This window comes from Micrasema longulum, unplaced genomic scaffold, assembly GCF_059751315.1.
Source record: "Micrasema longulum isolate JH-2025_06_02 unplaced genomic scaffold, ASM5975131v1 h1tg001613l, whole genome shotgun sequence".
Taxonomy (NCBI): Eukaryota; Metazoa; Arthropoda; class Insecta; order Trichoptera; family Brachycentridae; genus Micrasema; species Micrasema longulum.
Window position 1 is genome coordinate 277,996 of NW_028278794.1, and position 24,058 is coordinate 302,053.

The 24,058-nt window shown below is 33.2% G+C and overlaps 1 protein-coding gene across 1 annotated transcript; it reads left to right on the forward strand.

Annotated features, from left to right (window-relative positions):
* Positions 1 to 274: 274 nt before the first annotated feature.
* On the forward strand, positions 275 to 23,240 carry LOC148274629 (uncharacterized). The gene is made up of 18 exons (XM_088236879.1): positions 275 to 1,109; positions 3,102 to 3,224; positions 3,926 to 4,121; positions 4,200 to 4,417; positions 4,508 to 4,663; positions 5,027 to 5,238; positions 5,790 to 5,961; positions 6,802 to 6,959; positions 12,706 to 12,988; positions 13,088 to 13,171; positions 13,865 to 14,188; positions 14,439 to 14,653; positions 16,300 to 16,384; positions 17,030 to 17,218; positions 18,461 to 18,673; positions 20,845 to 20,929; positions 21,750 to 22,042; positions 22,199 to 23,240. Exons 1-18 carry the CDS (start codon positions 642 to 644, stop codon positions 23,090 to 23,092), a joined length of 4,368 nt encoding a protein of 1,455 aa, XP_088093005.1. The 5' UTR covers positions 275 to 641; the 3' UTR covers positions 23,093 to 23,240.
* Positions 23,241 to 24,058: the final 818 nt, after the last annotated feature.

Here is a 24,058-nt window from a genome sequence, read left to right on the forward strand (position 1 = left end):
TTAAAGATGTAAGACTCAACACCAAAAAAATATTTTTCTTTCCAACACTTGCAACAAATACTCTTGGGTTTACTAAAACAGGTGCTTCATGATTTTTCTACTTTTAAATAGCCGCAAAATCCCTATCATGCAATCAAAAGAATACCGCTTTACCGGAAATTCGTGAAATTCCTCATTTTCCTACGGCATCTATTCCTCGGTAATATTACCGTAATTTACATCCCTACTTGTGACGTTATGGTTCCCCTCAGACTCCCCTCTTCCGAGGCCGCTCACTTCTCACTTGTCAGATCTTAGTTTTTTGACATTTTGGATTTAGTGGAAAAATATAACTTCATGTTCAGTTTTTCATGGGTTTGGTTCTGATATTTTTTATTCAATATGATGTGAGCAGCTATAATTATACTCTAATCTTAGAGTAAATCATCTGTCATACCATTTTGGTTGTTGCTACTATTTATTGCATTATGTGAACCCAAAAAGAATATCATCCGATAAATAAAAATAACTTTTCGATTAACAAAATTTCAGCTGCATATATTTTTAAAATATTCGAAGTGACCCGTAAGCTACTATTTATAAACATGATATGCTTGTAGTGTGATAAATCAGAAGTAGAACAAGCTTTAATAGAAGTCAAAATGAGTGAACAAAATAATGAAGCTAATGTCGAAGATGACGTATTTTTCAATGATTCTCGGCTCTTTAAACTGCAAACATTATTTGAATTCAATTCAAAGAAATGTACATTTTGTGAGAATGGCCGTAGAAAAGTGTTTGCTAGCGTTTCAGACCGTTCTTTCTATTTCTTTCTTATGGACGCTGATGCGAAGAAATTGTCAAAAGAAATTCCATGGGATTCGAACAAGACATCAGTCATTGATTTGTGCTTTGATCCCTCGGGAACATGGCTTCTGGTGTTGTCAAACACTACCTTGCAAATTGTTCCAGTTCTTCCATTGTTACAACCTGATGTAAAACATGATCTCAAGTGGCCTACTGATAAAATAACAACGGTGACATTGAATCCAAACCATGCAAAAAACCCATCTTCCATAGTTTGGTGGCAAACTAAAGACTCCCAACAGATTGCCATTATTGGAGATAAAGTAAGTTAAAATTTGCATTTTTGTAATCAATTTGAGTAATATTTATTTATTTTACTTACTTTTTTCAATCATTGAAAATGTTTCTGATGTTCCAATGTTCAATCTAGTACTTTTATATTTTATTTAAATATTAAATTACAATGAAAATTTACTAAATATTTTTGCTGAAAAATAAATGTTTTATCACATTTAATACCTATCACCTATAGAATTAAGAATAGTCCAGAAACCGCATGCTCACATCAAACAGAAGGCAATTAAACTACTCATAAATGAGCAGGTTTACGTTTTGACCCATTAATTTATTTGTAGACGTCGCTCAGTACGCAACTCCTGATTTGAATTCAACTATGCCGTGTTGTGTGCTTTTAAAGTGTAGAAATACTGCTAGGATCTTAAAGAAACAGGATGGTATCACATTTCATGTGTATTTTTTTTTTTTTTTTTTTTTTTTTAATTTTTGCACCACAACAGGCCAGGAGGCCCAATTACAGCGGTGAATTACATCACAGAACACCCAGGCTTTGAGAAAAATCACATTTTAATTTTTGTGTTCTCACCGGGAATCGAACCCGGAACCTTCCGTCTGTGAGTCAAGCGTCTTGACCACTACACCACGGAGGCCGCCTTTAGCAAACAAATATTTAAGTAGCAAATACATTACTTAAAAATTGAATTATTTTTCCATCTGCCAGATTGTCGAAGAAACAAAATGGAAATTTCGTTAGTGTTGCCGGGGTAGTAAATTTTTTTACCCTACTTTGATCATCTAATAAGAGAAATAATGAAAATTGGACCTCGGATTAAACAACTCTGCGGTGGACATTTGACTGACATTATCTTCAAAACATCAAATATTATTTAACATGATATAAAAATATCTGTTTTATGTAAAATAAAATTTGTTTTATATTTTAAGTTCAAAGCTCATTAATTCAATTACTCTTATTAAATGACCCTTTACTTATCTACTCTGTTGGGTCAATCAATATTTCCGCGTGCACAATAAAATTTTAGAGAAATTAACTGATAGCTTTTTTTTTTCCTTACATTTGTGTTATGATTTTTTTTTTCCCATCGTGCAACATTACGCGGCGACATCACGAATGCGCATGACGAAAATGTGGCATAGTGGGGGGATTATTGGGCACAGTCTAATGTATTCAAATATGATTCTACGCTCCTTCTGGACTATTCTTAATTCTATACTATCACCATTTTTTTTTTAATTTTGAAAAAACCACCCGAAGTAATTCAAAATATTTTTTTTTGATAATATTTTTAAGTGATTTATTGTTTGTATAAATAGATAGAAACTTTCTGCTTAATTACATACTCACTAAACAAGCTAAAAATTAAGACAGTAGTATAATTTCTGAATATTATTTTTTTGTTTTTTTATAAGGTATTTTAATTTCACTTAACTTCGTGTTTTAAAATGGCGTACAATTCCTCATTTGTGAGTACTTCTTATTGCCCTCATATATGCCGTATTTGGTGAACTAAGTTTGGAAAATGCAATCTTGAATTAGCTTCAATGACGCCATGGATATTATTTAGTAAATAATAATGTTTTAGCTCTCAACTTTTAATCTGTTCTGAAAAGTTCAATATAAACTTTAAATATTTTTAAATTACCGTTGTAATTGAAAAAAAAATATTTGGTTGTTTTTTATAATTATTTGTTCTGAATCAATAAAAAATAATTATGTTGTTCCTTAGTGGCCTTATTTATTTATTTAAATATTTTATGTGTTTATTTATTTAATCATAACATAGTACATAGAACTAAGCATTAAATTAAGTTTACCGATTATTAATTTATAACAGGTACACTTTATTTATTGCTTATAAGTGAAAAACTTTAACTGGATGTATGTACTATTTTTTATATTTTGTATTCTTATATAACAACTGTTGTTTTTCCTTAATAAATAAACATTAAAAAAAAATATATGAATATAAAAGTAATGTTTAAATTTTATCTTTCAGGCTGGTGATTTAATATTCTTTTCTTTGGAAAACCTAGAAATAATTGGTAAAACATGCATCGTTGGCGGAGTCCAAAAACTGACTATTTTCGTTGATGACTCACTGGAGAATATCACATTGTTGGTATGCCCAATTTAACATTGATAACCTCCATTACACACAATGGATTTCCCAGTGGTGTTTTTTGAAAATTCAAACTTATAAATAATACAACTCACATATTTTTTTATGTGTGTAATCAATTGATTTTTACAATTTTTACACAATGTTTTTGTCTGAACAGAATGGAATGCATATTCAGAAATTATGTATGTATTACAATAAATGTGACAATGGGCTTTTTCTCACAGTATATTTATTATTTTTGATGATGGATGTGTCTATCATTTTTAATAAGTTCTCAGATTTAAAAAAAAAGACAGGATGTGTCAAAATATTAAAACTTTGGTAACACATCATTTTAAGGTGGAGTTGGCGCATGCATGCGGAAAAATTTCACCTAAACAATAATAATCTAGCTAATATTTTATGCAAACATTTCAATTATTCTAACTCACACATTCTTTACTTAATTTTTGAAAATTTAATTTGTCTTGTTTATATTTTTTTAAAATCATGTATTAATATTAAATATGAATGACTGTGTGTTTTTCTAAAAATATTCATGTAAAGTTCTGTGTGTTGAAATTGAGGTTGGTAACTGTAAATTGCCTCAATACTAATTTCTTGAAATACATCATATTATTTTTGTTTTTCAAAAAGCATACCACACAAGGAATATATTATTATTGGCCTTAAGTATTTGCTTTACCTTTTGAACATAGATCACAAGTAACAAAAATCGCCAATGGAAACTCACTCTCGAACAAAGACAATCTCAGTACAATTGGGTTCAGGGGAAGAAAGAACAACGAAAGTCAAAAGAGATCAATAAAAAACTGGATGGCTTTATCAATTCTATAAAAGAACTCAGTTCTGATAAAATGTCTTTTTTCCAAACGAAATCAAATTCTGTATCAGGTAATATAATTATATTCATTTTGCATTACCACAAGTTTTATTATTTTAATAAAATATTATATTTTTTAAAATTGATAGATGTTCCGAACAAGTTGTCTACTCCAGTCAGCAGGTATAACCCAACACCCATATCTCTGGAACATTTCCAAGATGCCAACTATTCCAAGTGTCAAGAAAAGGAAGAACTGAGTGCATCATACAGCGGAATCAACATGTCTCAATGGATGTTGGGTCCACAGAGTGCTGATGGGAGACATTTTATATCTCTTCTTAACTCAGTGCATGGAACATTTACCGTCTGTATATTTCCTCACTTCTCATTTTATCTATTTACCACATAAGTTTAATATTTAGGAACAGTAATTGACCATTATTCCTTCTTGCAGCTGCAACTTGATATTGAAGACCATAAACCAGTGTTCACATATAAGTTGGAAGGTTTACCTTCAGATATTCAGAATATTCTCTGGCAGCAAAGAATTATATTTTGCTTCGGGTTAACAGTGATCCAGATTCACAGCAGTGCTCTCGCGACGCAACAGGTATTTTATAAAATATGTTTTATGTGCCCTTTGACCTTTTTTATTTTACTGTATTTTTCGTATTTTCAAATTTGAACTTAACTTGTGCAATAAAGAGTTGATTATTATTTTGATACTTGATTGAAAGTAATATTGTATGATATTATGATAAAATAAAATTGCAAAATTCTTCCTTCTCCTCCCCCCCTACCCTCCCCGGGAACTTATGGAGTGTAGGGCACTGAATGAATGAACATCAATCACAGTGTATCTCAATAATTTGTTGCATGAAGACAGGATTACTGTCTTATGATTCATATGCCAGTAAATTTTGCACATAACCAAATGTGATAAGGTTTTTTTGGTAAAATTCTGATATTTCAGGAGTCCAATGTTCACACATTGATTTGGGAAGATGACTTGGATGATGGCGAGAATGTGGTGGGTGCGTGGGGAGTCAGCAACTCTTGCACGATGCCTCCGTACACTGGCAAGTGGTCCGATACTACAGAGATAGAAAAACTAGACCTGCCTAGATTTGGATTGGACTCCTGTCTAGTTGCGACCAATAAGAAAATCTACCTTTTGACCACAAGGTTTGCGCCAAAATAGTATTTTATTATTTATTCTTCTCTTATAATTTAACTCGGGTACCTACATAGTGATTTAAAAAAGTTTTTATGTATGGGAGTTTCATTATTTTTTACCTTGCTTACAATAGTTATTTATTTGTTTACTTCAAAAGATAATGAACTTCTAAATTTACTTCAAAGAAAAACTTTTTTAAGTTATGTATATAATATATAAAGATCGGAGAGAATGTTCCGGTTGTAGTATGTTTGGATAGTGATGCAATGAGCCTTCTCTGTTGCATTAGTATTTCAATATCAGATTATCGAATGGGAATGTTTTAATTATCCTTTAGGGAGAAATAATTTTCAATGAGTAATTATATATAAAAATTGAATGATATATTGAAATTTATTGCAACAGAGAGGGAAAACATTATTGAGAAGGGTCATGGAAGTTTAGGCATTTACGGCATATGACCTGCCATTGACCTGGCATTTAGACAATTATCTTAGACATACCTACAAAATATTGTTGAATGAAATATCTTTATGTCATATTATTATGATGATTGAAGGTGTGATCCGTGTGAATGGCTGGTCACTCAATTGGTTAGTGGGCGAAGAGGAGTAGAGCGCACTGCAGCAGCTCTCAAGGTCTGTCTGCAATCCCTACTTCTGGCTGCTGCTGATCTCTTACTGGCTAGGGGCTTCCTTCCCCGAGCGCTGCCTCTCTACAGGCTAGCGAAAGTAAGAAAATGTGCTATCATCTTTAACTCTTGCGTCAATCACACTTTTGGATATTGTAAAAATTATTTTATCTTTGGTAATAAATTATTTTTATGTTTTGGTAATATTATGTTATCAACTGTTTTGTTTAACAATAAGTAGTTACGGATATAACTGTGTTTTTAAGGATAAACCACGGGAGTCACATTGAACGAAATGTTAAGGAAACAAGATTTTGTGATTGTGCAATTTCAATCTATAAAGAACTTTCAATGTAAAATAAATATTATTTTGATAATAATAGCTATTAAATTAAATTATATTATTTAATAACTAATATTATTATAGCATATATGGTACTACTGATGTTTTTTGCATTAAAACAAAGTGTACTTCAGATTTTTATTTCAGTTAAAAATGCATTTTTATGATGAAAGTGGGCTCCGGCGTTTTATTTGCGTATAAAATACCTTATTGCGATATTTTTTGCATTTTTAACTTCAAATCGGCAAAAAGTGGACTCTCGTGTTTTATCCTCTAAGGTTTTGAGAAAAAAAAATAAAGTTTAGATGGTGCTTGTTAAATTGAACAATAATACGTGTATGATTCATATCATTGATTGTAGTGCTTTCGCACTTATAGATTATGCAGACAGGGTATAGTCTAAGCTTATAACCGAGTTGCACAGTTTAAACCCGTGCTGTGCCAGCGGGTACCCTGCAAGACATCGGACCCTCCCTTAAACAATAATAGGGGGTAATAAATAACGGATGTATTTTAAAAATAAAATTTGAACGCACACAAAATACATGAATTATTTTTTGTTCTTATTGTGTCAACCATTTTTTTTTTAAATTCTAGGTGAGTCCAGATGAACCATTGAATCGTTTCGGTGCTTTAGGATTGTATAATGATATTTTGACATCTGGTTTTATACCACAATCATCATCTACTGGCAATATTTGCTTTATATCACATGTACTCAATACAATAGTAAACAATCTGGATGAATCAAATTTGTGAGTACCTATTTAAATTTAATTTATGAATTGTAAGAAACTGATAGTGATATGTAAATAGTTCTAAATAAATATCTTTATATTTTATCAAAACAGATGAGGTAATTAAATAATATTTTTGGATTTATCAAAATAAAATGCTGACAACTTAAATTTTAATATCTATTTATTGGTTATATATTATATTTATCTAAAACTTAAGGGAATTCTTAGAATTTACTTTATTATCTGTATAATATATATTGACATACATTTCATTTATTTATTCAGATATTTAGAACATTACAAAAAAAAGACCCAATTCATTCTAAATACCATAATAGATCACAAATTACAGTAGATAGTTATGTTATTAAAATAATATAACAAAATGTTAAAAGAAAAATGAAAAGTTAGAAAGTGCTTTCCTAAGGGAAGGCCCACTGTCGTGAAATATGTGGACATCCGAGGCGATGCGATTAAGTAGCAAGATTGCTCTACCAACCGGCATAACCATTGGCAGGCTGGTTCTGCATCGTGGTAGGTAAAACAATTGATGCTGTCTTTGTCGAAGATAGTTATCAGGTACGAACAGACCTACATCCATCAAAATTTCTGAGTTATGTATGCGACCACCAATCACCTGGAAAAAGTGAACACCCAAATGAACGTCCCTCCTCCATAATGACTGATAGCCTAGCATCCCCAGTAAAAAGTCGGTTGTGAAGAGCCAAGGATAATATCCACACTCTTTTAGGTACAGATAGCGCAGAATTTTTTTCTGCACTCTCTCCACCATTAAAGAGTAACTAATGGAAACGACCAAATAATGGAACTAAACTCCAAACGACTTCTTACCAAGGAATTAAACAATGCCCTCATAATCTGAGTGTTAGAAAAGATCTTGGCATTTCTAAGAACAAAACCAAGCATTTTAAGGGAGTCATTACATAGATTAACTATATGAAGATTAAAAGATAACTGAGCATCAAACAACACCCCGAGATCTCTGGACGTTGAAGCCCTTTCAAGCCTCACTCCGTCCATGAGATAACGATAGTATATTGTTTTGGATGCTCTTGTGTATGCCATTACAAAACATTTGGAAAAATTGAAGAATAATTTGTTTTGTTTGCTCCATTGAATTATATTTTGAATGTTACACTGAAGTTTAATACAATCTGAAGAAGTCGGTATTTCACAAAAAATTTTTAGGTCGTCAGCGAATAAGAGAAAATTACAAAATTTTGTGACTTTACCAATATCATTTATAAAGATTATAAATAACATTGGTCCCAAATTAGATCTTTGAGGAACTCCTGAAGAGGTATTAAATGTTTCAGATTGATACAGTCCATATGACACATATTGCTTACGATCTGTAAGATAATTTGTGAATAGCTTCAGAAGAATGTCACTAAAGCCAATCCTCTGAAGTTTCAGAAGCAAAAGTTGGTGATCTACCTTATCAAACGCTTTGGAAAAATCGTTGTACGAACAGTCTACTTGAGCACCTTTGTCGAGTGACTTATTGATAAAATTCGTAATGGTTGAACGCCCAGACCGAAATCCATGTTGTTCGTTTGATATGAACGGTTCTAATTGGGGATTGACAAAATGATATATCAACCATTCAAATGCCTTTGCAGAAGCAGATAAAATTACCACCGGTCTATAGTTTTCGATACATGTTTTATTTCCTTTTTTAAACACTGGAGAAATTTTGGAGATCTTCCATTTGGAGGTCTCCGGAAAGACACCTGTTTTTAAGGACAGATTGAAAATAACAGTTAGTGGTTTTTTTAAAATGTGTACACAACCCTTCAGCACAGCATTTGGAACAAAATCGGGACCAAGTAAACAAGTGTTCTTTAAAGAACTTATAGATTTGAAGAGATCAGTTTCGCTGAAATAATCTATTGAAATATTTTGCGAGTCTTGCGACGTGCTTTGTTTATTTAGATGCACCTCTTCATTCGGAGTAGAACAATAAACAGATTTAAAATTATCAGGTAACATACATACAATTGTAAATAAACATGACTAAAATTCAGCAGTCGAATTTGAAAATAATGATACGCTAATTTTAAAAACTTGGTTCAACAGTAATTCACTCTCATTAAACTCAGAAAAAAATACTATGTTTCATTCACAATATATTTTTTTAAATAGCACCCAATATAAAAATAACTATCCGCGATAACAAACACAATAAAAATCCTTGTCATGAATTGTGTTTAATATAAAATCCTAAAAAAGAAATTAAGTACCTTGGTGTAATAATAGATCAGAATATGAAATGGCATAATCACATCAACGAATTAGTAAAAAAATGCAACAACAGCAACAAACCATCATGCCGTTTTCTGCGTAAGGGCAGGCAGAGAGGTTTGAATGCCACATCACTCTATCTTTGCATACAGATCTCGGTTCCTCTACATTCATACATCTTCTTATGCACTCGCGCCGATTATTCCGACATTTGACAAGTCCATCTTCAAGTATTTGTTGGATTTGGTCATGCCATATTTTTCTCGGTCTTTCTCTATTTCTGCATCCATCAACATTCGCATTGTACATATTCATAGTCGTTCTTTCGCTGTCCATTTGCTCTACATGTCCAAACCAGCGCAGAGCTCCTTTCTTGATTTTGTTGATAATGCTTATCTCAGCCTTACATAATGTATGGATCTCAACATTTGTGCATCTATCGTACATAGTTTTGCTACACATTCGCCTGAGAGATCATTCATCCCTGTTTTTCCAAGTCTATGCTTCGCTCCCATACGTCAGGGTCGGGACCAGGACTCCATTGGGAACTGCTAATTTTGCCTCTTGCGACAAACATCTATTTGCCAAGGTTGATTTAAGTGCGCTGTTCACTCTGTTCCCGGCACTCACCCTCCTTTTAATATGTTTCTCAGTCATTCCATCCCTAGTAAACATACTTCCTAGATACACAAATTCCTCTACTTTTTTTTTTAAAGTAATATCTCGCTAAGCCTCTATTTTGCGGCTTGTCAGCAAGTGGGATAGAGGGGATATGGAAGGAGGCAATGAAAAATACACTACAACACCCAGACCAATTGAGAAAAAATCTTTCTTGGATTTTTTTCTTACAACTGGGGGGAATCAAACCCGCGACGCCAGTTTCACAGTTGGCCGTTTTAGTATAACTCCATTTACAGTGATTTAACATTTAGTCATACTTTCATTTCTTTCAAAAATCATCACATTCGATTTATAGACATTCATCAGCAAATCGCTTCCCTTGCATACATCGTAGACCTTTGTTACCAAGAATTGCAGTTTCTCTTTGTTGTTAGCAAGAAGCATGGCATCATCAGCATACAAAAGACAATTGACATTTAAATCACCCATTTTCGCTCCCTTTCTTAAGCCTTTCAGTTCCTTCATGCAGTTATCGATATACGCGTTGAACCGCCATGGTGACATCACACATTCCTGCTTGACTCCTTTATGAATGTCAAACCACGATGTGTATGATTCATTTACCCTAACACATGCTGTGCTGTCTTTGTACAGAGAAGCAATAGCTCATGTCAGATTTCCGCTCACTCCATACTCTAAAACACCTTCCATAATTTTTCTCTCAACTCTATCAAACGCTTTTTGCAGATCGATAAATGCACAGAAAAGCTTTTGGTTTGTAACAAGAAATTTTTCTGTCATGTTTCGTAAAGCAAATATTTGATCCATACATCCTCTTCCATTCATAAAACCGCTGTAAATATCCCACACTCTATCCTTAATAACTTTCCCTACTCTCTCAATCTGTATTCTTTTATACATTTCGCCAACAGCGCTCAAAAGGTCGATTGCTCTATAATTTCCGCATTCCACCCTTGAACCTTTTCCCTTGTATAGAGGTATAACGACAGCCCTTCTCCAGTCTGGAGGAGTGTATTCTTCCTCTAAACATCGGTTTAAAATCTTGTTCAGCCATACAAAAATGATTTTACCACTCGCCTTTAAAAACTCTGTAGCAACATTATCAAAACCTTGCTCTTTTCCATTCTTCATATATTTGGCATCTTCATTTATTTCTTCCATTATCATTCTGCCTTCCATCCCCGAATATGCCTAGGGCTGACTCCATCCCGTCTCTCCGAGTTCCCACCCACCCATTTAAATGTCCCGCAAGTATTACTCTCTCATTATCTTTTTTTTCCATTCATTACATTCACCACACTTGTCCAAAACTTATCCTTCACAGATTCGCAGCCGGAATTCACAGGAACAAATCCTATTATTAAAATAATTCCTGTCAATCCAATCTTGAATCTGACAAACATAAGTCTAGAACTTATAAAAACATACTCTTTCATACACTCTATCATTCTGGGCGACAGAAATGCGGCAATACCCTGACCCCCCGACCAGAAAACCAGGGCGTCACTGTGTTCCATCGAACTGCTTCCCTTTTTCCAACATTCCGTTATACATAATATATCTAATCTTCATCACATCACCCATTTCTTCCTTTTTTTCACCCATGCGTCCCCTTATATTCCATGTCACAATTCTGCATTCTTGCGTTTTCCTCTTCGGTGCGCTCCCACGGGAGGAGCGACTTGACGGGTTACGAGCCTTATCAAAGTTCATCAAAGGCATCCTCTCGTTCTACCTGCCTACTTAATATTAATTATTCTACCCCTCACACTATACTACCTAAATACTTAATTTTACACATGAACTATAATAAATTAATATAAATTACATAAATAGATTATTCCTGAAGACTTACAGCATAAACATTCACAAAGTACCTTAACACTAAAATCCACAACTGTCACTTATCACTATAGGAGTCATAAACTTAAAATTAATGGTGTCTCGGCCGAACGTATACATTTCTACTGGAAGGCCGAGTCTCCCAAAACTCCCGAAATAAGAATGTCATTCATAACACAAAAGAAGTTATAAATTATAATGTGGTGCAGAGCTGGTACCTACTGGGTTCACAAAGCTTGCATTTTTTGCACACAATTTTAACCATGTGTGAGTGTTTTTTTTTTAAATATTGCCTGCAAAAACACCAATTAGGTAACTTAAACACTAATAAAGTGTCAAAAACGTAAAGTTAGCCGCCCAAGCCACCCATTTAGATTTTATTACTCAGGTTCTTATTTATTAATTATGTTTTTCAACGATTTAAGAGTTTTTGCTCAACTGTTGACAATATTTTTGTTCGATATGTGCAAGAAGTAGCTCGTTACAAAGTAAATAAATGTAGGTATGGAGAAATCATAAACTAAAATGTCGATGAATGTTTCCTCGTTACATCCGAGATCTCACTATTTCCGTGTTCATTATATCCAAGTTCGACTGTATTATAAAAATGTGTCCAGGCGGATTAAGAATACAGTTCTGTGTGTGAAATAGAACCAGAATCTTAAACGGGTGCTTTCCACTGATGGCTATACTCTCCGGTAAAAATCCTGAATAAGGAAATCAAGTGGAGATAAGTCCGCCTCGTAGTGTAGTGGTTGACACATTCGCTTACCTTTTCTGAGGTCCTGGGTTCGACTTGGGAAGGTCGACATGATAAAAAAGGTGGTTCTACACTGAAATATTTCATGCTCCTGGACTGGCACCTGAAGCGTAAGGCTGATCATTTTACCTTCATGTAACAAATGATCAATATATGCCACAATTAGTGCACCATCGGGTGCGGACAGGAGTATGATGATGATGTATAAAAAAAGATTACTCCAAATTTAAACAGATTTTTTTTCTCTTTCAGAATAAATTTTATTCAGTCTAATCCTTATTTCTCGGTGTCAGAATGTCTCACCCTGTGTGCCGACTTGGGATTGTGGAAGGCCATCTCCACAATATCCGTCACCAAGGGAATGTTATGGCTATCCTTCCAGGCTCTCGTGTACCGATTTGTTTCCCCTTGTCGTGGATTATGGTCTTCTATTTTGAAGAAGGAGTTTGCTCCCTTTATAGTCACTGAAACTGCTATTCCTTTACTTAAACACATAGAGCAGTACTGTGAAGTGTATGATAATTTTCTTTTAAAGGTAAGATATTTTATTGTTTTTAAAATTTGATTGTTTATTTTTTTCTCCAATTTATTTTATGATTACTTGGTAATTAATATGAATGAAATATCTTATCAGGAATTATGTATTTGGATGAATCCTTTACAAGATTGCTTCCACGTCATATTTAATGCCCTGGCTACATCTCAACCGAATCCACATGTAAGTAACTTTATCATATTTGATTTGGCTACCATCTGTAATCCTTTATTGGTTTTATTACCTGGAAGGAATAGCTTTTTTTGCAAATCTCTTTAATCTGGTGGGGTCGTCCTCTATGGACTGGAAAAAAATATGGCCTTGAAATGATTGGATGAAATTTCTGAATAAGTCAAAGTAAATTTAAATAGTGTCGGAGTGGTGTATTAGTTAAACTTATATAGTATACACTCGTATGTGAAAAAGTTCATTGAAATCACTCTTACGCATGTGCAAAGACTTTTACTGACAAAACGCAAACAAAACCATCACGCCATTTCACTGTAGAAGTAGGTATAGTGGATGGACCGCCATATGTGTCTTCCATTCATACATCTTGTCATAGATGCCCTTCAATTGTGTCACTGCCAATTTCTAGTTAAAGCAGAAATAAAGTAGAAAACGATTCATTATTTTGGTTGTAAGAAATTGCTATGTAGCAATGAACCAGCCAAGTACTGACAGACATAAAATGACTTTTTATGCTTTGTAGCGCACAACTCTTTTGATCATCAATACACGATGGTATTTAACACCTATTCCACACAAAAAATGTGATTTTTCATTTTTGGTACTTTGCACCTTTCTCTCGACGGTATTCAATTGAATATTTATAGTCAAATTGTATAATAAAATAGCCCAATTTGTTGATTTCAGTCAAGTGGAATGCGCAGAGTCATCAGAACATACTTCGGAATAATTTCAACATTAAACTCTCGCTTATCTCCTCCCGTACCCCGGCCCTTGTTGGCCAAGACTAGCATATGTGCAAGTGCAGAAAGTAGCTGTGACAAGTTCAAATCCTGTCCTATCAGCTTGTCCTGCGGCCACTCTCACTGGGGTCTCACCTACAAAGGGAAGGCTTGCGTGAAGAACACAGAAGGAGCTGTAGGATTTATGAATATCGATCTGGATATTTTGGGGAAAGCAATTGATGTGGCTTGTGGAAGACATCACACACTCTTGGTCACTGAAAACGGGGTAACTATCAACAAATAACTTACTTAATGTTTATCCAATAAAAATAATATGTTAAAACACTGTTTATGGTGTTGAAGAAAACAAAACTTGGTTCAGTGTATCTTTGATTAGTTATTGTTACAATACATTTGTATCTTTGGATTTGATCATCGTTGTGCAAGTTTTTGGTAATTAACAGTTTAAAAATAGTCTTTGCGATGTATAAACAATGGAGAATTAGATGAGTCAATACTTACATTTTCCTTTGTAGGTTTATTCTCTGGGCGATAATCACTATGGACAGTTGGGAGTTGGTAAAGACATCACTTGCTGTGTTGATACTTTTATCTTAATTGGGACTATGGGACCTAACACACAACTGAAAAATAATAACTTCTCTTGGGCCAATGAAGTAGTGACCCAAGTATCAGCAGGACAGTATCACTCAGCTTGTATTACCGATGAAGGATCATTATTCACTTGGGGGTAAGTATTCAAAGCACAAATAAAATTCTGTTAAAGCTCTATTTTCTTCTATATTCCATTTATCTAGAATTCAAACTCGTAATTATAGTGAAAAATAAATTAAATTATTATTTATTTACTCTCTGTACTAATATATATTCATATACAAGCATATGGAACTGCCAAATATAAAAGCAAATGAAGAATTCTCCTAAGAAAATAACCTCACTCAAAAGCGATCATTATTTCTCACGAAAACGAATTGAATAAAATATGGTTTTGTCTTGCGAAAATTGCATTCAAGTTAAAAGTCACTTTACCAGCAAATTCAGTCACTCTTACCAAAAATTATCCTTATTATTAAAATCACTTTCAGATTAAGTTTTGTATTTATACACTGGAAATTACTAAAATCTACCTTATTTTAAATATATCTATTAACTTACAACAAATAATATATATTATAAAGCGTACTTTTATCTTAGATCTAACGCTTATCCTATATTGTATACCACTTAACATACTCGTATATCATTAATAATATTGCTATATTCTATGAAAATACTATTATTATTATTTATTTATCTTTTTTTTACTATCGGATAAAGCGTAATCCTGTTGATTTTTGGCGTCGATTAATAACTGTTGTTGACGTGAGTGCACCACTATACACCTGAAACCAAAAATCAATCGAAACAATGGGTGAAAGCTGGTGGAAGTGCTCCGAAGAAGGCAAAGGCAGTGAAATCGGCTGGCAAGGTTATGGCCACTGTATTTTGGGATGCACTTGGAATATTGCTCATCGATTATCTTGAAAAAGGATCCTCAATCACAGGACAATATTATCGTGCATTATTGGATCAATTGAATGATGCAATCAAGGAAAAACGACCACATGTAAAGAAGAAAAAAGTGCTCTTTCTTCAAGACAACGCACGGTTCACACAGCAATAGATACGATGCTAAAATTACGTGAAATACACTTCAAATTGGTTGATCATCCACCTTATAGCCCAGATTTAGCTCCTAGTGACTTTTTCCTGTTTCCAAACTTGAAAAAATGGCTAGCAGGAAAAAGATTCAGCTCAAACGAAGAAGTGATTATCAAAACTAACGCGTATTTTGAGAGGTTCCCGAAATCGTATTATTCAGATGGTATAAAAAAGTTGGAATATCATCTTACTAAGTGTGTCGAAGTAAAAGGAGTCTATGTTGAGAAATAAATGGTTTTTGAAAAAAAAAGAAGTTTTTTTTCCTACTTAGGTAGCTTCATTTTCAATCCGCCCTCGTACGAGGTGTGTTGAGATAATAACGGGAATTTTTAATTTCGCAGGTTTGGAGAGTCCGATTTTCTGTTATTATTATATCGATTTTTATTGATTATTAAATGTGATTTTTCTCAAGCCTGGGTGTTGTGTGATGTAATTCACCACTGTAATTGGGCCTCCTAGCCTGTTGTAGTGAAAAAAAAACAAACATGTAACCGACGGTTTCGGCTTGCGCTAGTAATTCTCGACTTGAGAACCTACGGCCTAATGTATTGCTGTAAACTGTAGCTAACTTCGTGGTTGATAATCATTGAATGGTTTTTGTCCGTATGAGCGACTATATTAGCCAGTGGTGTAATCTTACTGTGAGGTCTGAATGAACTTTGTTTTCATTTCCAGATGGGGGGTACATGGTCAGTTAGCTCATGGATCAATATTTAATCAATTCATACCAATGAAAGTTACTACATTGCATCCTGAAAAGGTAACATATTTATACAAATTATTATTAATTTAGAACAGTGCTTTATTTATTTAATTGTACAGTGCTTTTGAGGCAAATTTTACAAAAATGGTTCTTTTTTAATTATCCGTAATTCTTTATGTGTTACTGTACTTTGCTATATTAGAAAAATAATATACATACATAGGTATTATTACTTTTATACTTGTGTTACTTCAGAATCAAAAGTTCCAGTAAACTTATTTTGAACTTTGAGTAATTTTGAAATGATAACTTTCTCCAAATTTGTTGCAACAGAGAAGGAAAACATTTTTAAACAGGGAATTTGGAAGGCATTCACAGGGCTTACGACTTGTCATTAGCTGGTTTAAGTAGCCACTTTACACACTGTGTAACATTCACCATTCTGCCTATGTTTAAACATCCACATTTCCTCAACTCTTCCATCTGTTGACTTTTGTGAAGTAAAAGAGCTGAAACCTTTATCATGTGGGTGAGATTCATCCGGTCATCCGACCAATTCACCTACCAGGCAACGTCAATTTCCCAATTTTTATACTTCTTCCCATACCAGTTAGTTAATTCAACAATGTTTTGAGTATGTCCAAATGCAAAAGACAAACATTTGGACAAAATGAAAACATTGTTGAAAACTTTGTCTTTCAGATTAAATTTGTGGGGTGCGGTGCTTGTCACACAGCCATTCTGACCAAATCTGGTAAAGTATTCTTATGTGGTAGCGGCGCCTTTGGACAAATTGGTCATTCTGACCGCCACAAATGTAACTTCCCATATGAAATCAACCTCGGAATCAACAGCATTGTGACACAGATAGCAGTAGGATATTTCCATACAGTATGTTATCTTCATTCATATTTTACCGTCCAGTTTATTAGTAAGAGAAATCCGAAAACACAAGATTCAAGTATTCAGTTTTATATATTTTTTAATATCTGTCTGATTTACTACACAGATAATTGCAAAATGCCACCAAAAATAATTATTCCAAAAAACTTGTACAGAATTGAATGGTTGTATTTTATATTTTGCTTGGGTCATTAAAAAAACATTCCATATGTCCTATTAACCTTTTCCTCATTAAGCATCCGAAAATTACACATGAGCCGAACGGGGGGACCAAACAACCCCAGCGCCTGCTTGTATATAACCTCAGGAGAATAAAAGGTTGGAAGTGTTTATGATCGTGCAATAATTTATTCATGTTTTCACGTACACATATATGACTCAATTGTGTATTTTATTAATTTCTGTTAGTTTGCCGAATGCTAATGTACATAAAGTGAAATCGACCCTTGTGTTATTTACGTCTTTTTTTTGTTTTAATATTAAACAATGAAAATTTTAAAAAAATAACAGGAAAATGCTTCTTTCTGTTATTTTGACAATTACAAAAAAATATAGGGCAAATACCTTTAATAATACTCGAGTTTTCGAATTAAAATCGGTCTATGGGGTATTCGAATCCCTCCCTTCGGTCCAACTAGGTTAACATCAATGTACCCAAACTAAAATAAAAGATATCTTACAATTTTTTTATTTAATTTTTTTTTTTTGTAAATGCTCATCGTAGAGACCACAATAACTAACCATCAAACTCTAAAATGTTTATATATTTTTTTAATTGATATGATGGTTTCAAATGTTTTGTGTGTTATTTATTTTTGTGCTTATTGTGCCTATAAAAAATATTGTTACGATTAAATGTCTGTCTTAAAACAGTTTGTACATCATCATTCCCTTTCCACACCTAATGGTGCATAGGGCACTGCATTGGTACACCAATAGCAGCATATCTTGATCTTTTTTGTGTTACATGCTGGTAAGATGATCAGTCTTACACTTCAAGTGCCAGTCCAGGGGACCATGAAATATTTTAAATGTAAAAAAATCTTTTTAGATAAATATTTCATGACAACTTTGTTGGGAATCGAACCCGAGACCTCTCGCGTGATAGGAAAACGCGCTATCCACTACACCACGAGGCCGACTGTTCCTAGTAAATCTATTACCAAAAAATTATGTAAACAAAGGAATTGTTACGTTTGTTCCCATTATCATTGCTTATTACTATAATAGTTGGCGCTCACTGAAACAGCAGAATTGTGGATATGGGGTTCAAGTCCCCAAAGTCTCCGTGTCGGGGCTCGCCGGTCCAAGGTTACCGGGGGAACTAAGGAGACAGGAACTGAAGGGGCAGAGGCTCCTCCTTCTCCCATTGTTGCAGAGGACAACCCACACCTCTATCCCACCAAAATTGATATTTCAAAAGTCAAAGGAAAGATTCTCAAGGTTTGTCTTCAAAATTGTGTTTTTTTTAAAAAAATGTTTTTGTTTTTATAATTTACACAAAATTGAGATAATCTGTAGAGGAAGTGATATGGTAAAGAATAAAGATAGAGTGTTATGGCGTACTGTTCTCTCAAACTACCCTCTACAAGTAAACAGTGTGATTTTATTGTTTATTAATTGACTTAAATATTTTATTTATTATTTTGACTTTTTGTATGATAATATTTGCTTCCTGTCAGGATTATTGCCAAATGGCAAGTTCTTCCTACCAACCAGTAAAATAAAAGTATTTATTTTTAGTTTCACTATGTATTTTAAAAATAAAACTAGCAATGTCTATATAAATAAATTAATACCAATATTAGTCTTCAATAAGAAAAATAAATCTTTCTTCGGGCGCGATTTAAACAAAGTTTATTTATTTTATAAACGCTCAGAGGGCTCTTACAATATATAGTTTAAAAATACAAAGTGTATATAATTATAGCAAATAACATATAATAAAATCATTTTTATTGCAAAATATCTAAATATTTCTTTCAAAAAAGGAAAGAAAGTAAATAAGAATTGAAATGAAAAACAAAAAAGAGAAGAATTGAGGAAATGGCCATTCAATGGGTAGGGTAGCTGATTTAATTGCAGCAGGAGTGGTATTCAGCAAATCCAACAGCTCCGCATAATTATTAGCAGTTCTGTGGATGCGTGCCAAGGGTAATTGGTGGTTGTAGTGTGTCCTGTTTGATCCTACGTTGGAACATGTGTTGGAGTCATGTGGTCTCGGAAGTTTATCAGGGACAGTAATTTCGGGCAATCTATTAGGGTGCATATCACTTTGTGCATTAGAGTGAGGTCAGCAATTATCCTTCTGCTGGAGAGCAATGGTAACCTCAACTCGGATGTCAAAGTTTGGTAGCAAATTTCATGTACAGCTTTACCCTTTTTGAAACTTATGTAGCGTAAAAACTTCCACTGAACTCTTTCCAAGTTAAAAGAGTTGCAGTTACACAAAGGGCTCAGACTGACGATGCATATTCCAGTTGCGATCCGACTGGAGCCTTCAAAATGGAATGTCAAGTAGATGAAAGTGAGCATTTTCGACAGGCCCTTCTGTTCGCGTTCAATCGAGGAAATAAAGCTACCAAAGCTACTCGTAATATTTGCGCAGTGTATGCTGATAATGCAATGAATTATTGAATAATTTTACCATAACTTGTTTCTATTTTCAACACGTATTAACGACCAACAGAAAATCACCATAAAATTGAAATATTGTTGTGTTATTCTCAAGATTGCAAATATTGCTTTTAAAAAAGGTTTGAATTTGTCAACCGTGTATGAAATATGTTTAAAATTTTAATATATCGAGCCATGATCACCAAAACATCACCCTGATTTAACGCGACTGGTTAATATTAAAATACCTTCCCGCCTACACGAAATAAGTCGGTGTTTGTCGAGGTGTCCAGCGGGCACAACTACTATGTAAATTCACCTATAGCTAGACTCCATCGCCTTGGTAATGAATATGGCGATGTTGATATATTTCGTTACTCATTGAGCATATTCAAGACCAAAGTACTACAGGCGACCGACGCGACGGAGTCTAGTCAATAAATTTTCGATCGTATTTATGTATGCTTAAAAGTTAGCCCGTGTTATGTTTTATATTTTTAGTTTATAAAACCCCTTTCAGTTTTCAACATTTTAAATAACTTCACTTTAAAGTTTAGTTTACCGGTGTAAAAAAAAAAAAAAAAAATAATAATTATGTTTTATTTGAATCCTGTTATGCCTTTTATTATAAACATATTATAATGTTTGTATTATGTCTTAATAGTGTATTATGTTAACTATGTAACTTTATTTTTAAATTTTAAAAATATATATTTTTTTAAAATTATTATATTTGAAAAAATGACAATTATGTTTAATGTGTAACTTTTTCTTATTATATAGTATGTATAATGTAAAAGCCCCATGGGCGTCAACAGAAAGAAAATAAATAAAAAAATAAAAAAATAAAAAACCAATATGAATAAATATCATAAAAAAGCTGATAATGGCTATGAATTATGTGTTTATTTGACAAATTGAGGTTCTAGCATGATAAATTCCATCTTGAGTTTTGTCTTAACTGAGTAAAATTTAATTGTGATAAATTCTTATTTCAGATGTCTGCGGGATGGCATCATTCTTGTCTGGTAGATCAATACGGATCGCTTTATGTCTGGGGACTCAACTTAGATGGACAACTTGGTAACACACCTTTTTGATTAAAAAACGGAATTGCTCACAGAAATGAAGGCCACGAGGATTGGAAAAAACGCTGGCATAAGTGTATTATATCCGATGGTGAAAACTTTGGAAGGGGAATATATTTATAATATTGAAGAATAAATAAAGATTGAAAATATACTTACACAATTTTCATGCACTATTATCAAACCTGGTATTATTAGTGAACTACATAGGAATGAATATTATATATGGTATATTCTACAAAAACCTAATATGAAAAAAAACTAACATATACAAATTATAAACATTCAACATAAAATTATCCAAATAAAATCCTATTCTATACTCGTATTTTCCTCGGTATAGCCAAGGCCGAACCCGAAAGTGGATCAAATCGCCTTTATTATGGATTCGGCCCTTGGCTTTCACATATACCGAGGACTTAAACTATTACATATTATTTATAAACAAACAATAAACAATCTCGCAAATTATACAATCAAATGTGGCTTCTATCGTTTTCAGCGCGTCCGGAACAGGAGTCTAGGCATTTACAGGGCTTATGACCTGTCATTGGCTGGTTTAAGTGGCCACTTTACACACTGTGTAACATTCACCATTCTGCCTATGTTTGAACATCCACATTTCCTCAACTCTTCAATCTGTTACTTTTTTGAAGTAAAAGAGCTGACTCCCATATTCCCCTCTCAAAAATGTTTTCCCTCTGTTGCAACAAATTTAAATATGAACAACTCCCTAGGGAGAAAATCCAGCCAGTCTGCAAGCATTTGGACATACTCAAAACATTGTTGAATATACAAATATATGTTTTTTTCAGGTACTGGTGATCAGAAAGAAATACCGATTCCAATTCTTGTTGAATTACCAGTCATCAAACCTACTGATGAAAAAAGTTCCCCTCCTAAAGATGTGACCATTAGTGTCCCGGCAGGGCAGGCATCCTTCCAACAATATAAACAGTATAAACTCGATCTGATTGGTCGAAAAACTGAACCAAAGCCTGTTGAAAATACCCCTTCCAACCCAGCGGATGTCGCGTGTGGAGGAGATTTCACCATTTACTTGAGCACAAAGGGAAAACTTCATATTGCGGGAAATTCCTATCAGCAGGTTAGTGCAAATATGCCAACGGTCACTATTATACTTCACTACACAAACGTGATTAACATTTAACAAACAATACTTAAAACTGTCTTTATTTATCATGAATAATATTAAAGCACTATTGTGTGTGAATTTTGTCATTGTACTTATTTTTTTCTTTAGTTCCAGGATACAACTATTAAGGGAGCTTTACGTGTTGTCAAAATGCGAAATACCAAACGAATCTTAAGGTTACCTAACCCCCGACCCGCTGCTCAAAGGTCATTTAGACAATTTAATCTCCCCATTAACTTTCTGGAACAGGCCTACTCAACAACAATCAATGTTATTTCAAATCGACCATCAAACCCATTGAATTCTTTAAAAGATTTTGAAAATCCTCACTGGGCTCAAAATGTACTACTGCATCTACATCAATTTGTAGATGATGACACCCCTCTCGTAGACATCCATCTACGTGCACAACTTGCCAGTTTAAGGAATGATCATGCTGAAGCACTCAATCTCCAGTTAAATTCACTATTAACCCAATTTTCAGAACAAAATATTGGTTTATTTACCAAACATTCTCACGATCTGCAAGATTATTCGAACAATAAAACAATAGCAGAAAGAGTTTTGTTGGATAATATTAAAAAGTTAAGTAGAAATCTACTGGATAGCGATTATAAAGAAATTGAATCTGAAATATTGAGCTGCCAGTGTGTGGAGTCTAGTTATATTACAGGAGAAGATTCCTGCACAGATAAAGAAGTAGAGTCTACACGTATAAGTATATCAGAGAAAGCAACTGCAGTAGTAAAATCTATACTAGACATGTTACCTCCTAGTTCGGAAGTATGGAACGACTGTGTAAACCAAGCCACAATGTTCTGGATTGATCAGGAGTTCAACATGACCGAGTTGGAGCAAGTGTTCTCCCTAGTGGCCCAAAACGGTCATGTTATCGATATGGCATCAGCTATCTTTTGCACAAATGAGAATATTGATTATCAAAAACATCTTTCACCCATATTTAATCTTGAGCTTTGTGACAATATTCTGAAATACTGGTAGAGTAAAAGTAAAGAGATTGGATTGAATAACAAAATCATTGATATGTAAGTGGGAGATTAACCCAAAGAACTGGAAATTTCTCTCTTGAATTTGCTTACTCATTTATGTCATATTTAGTGTAACACAGAAAATATTGTCTTAAATTTCAAACGTAAGGACCGTCAATATGATAAAATATGGTTAGAAAATTAAAACCATCTCAAAAAAGGGGCCGCTTTAATTTTTTTTAAATATGTTTTGTAGTATATAATATTGTATGCACCTATGTAGGTGTCACTATGTAACAAATTTTTTATTACGTTATTTAGAAAATCTGTTTATTTATGTTGCATCAGATATTTTAAAAATATATATTTATTGTGATGTAGAAATTTATAGCTATATAATTTGTTTTAAAATTCACATTTTATTCCCAAAATCATCTAGAATGCATGCTTATATTTTTGTAACATTTTGTTTTCATATATTTTTTAATACACTTGTTTATCTTTTAACCAAAGCATATTATTGATTTGAATAAATTGTAGCCTGTGTAGTTTTGAATATAGTTTTAGACACTAAGTAGTGCAGTTTTGATGATAAAATTGAGAAATACACACATGTACTTAATGTAAGAATATGTATAAAGGATTATTAACAGCATTCTTAATAATGTAGCTTTACACGCATGATTGCTTTAGTGCACTTCACTTGAGCCAGATTATTAAGAAATCACATTATTTTGTATATCATTAAACATTTTAACTTAATCATATTAAAACAATTTTATAACAAAAAATAGTGTAGAATAATTCTTTTTCATTCTATGTTCTTTTAAAATAACATCTACCTTTACATTGTTTTCGAATTCAATTTAAATATAAATCTCGTTTTATTGATTTTTTTTTTTGTAATTTTAGTAAAAATAGTCATAAAATATTTTGTTTATTTAACAGTCATAGAAAATGTATTTTTGCATGATAATAG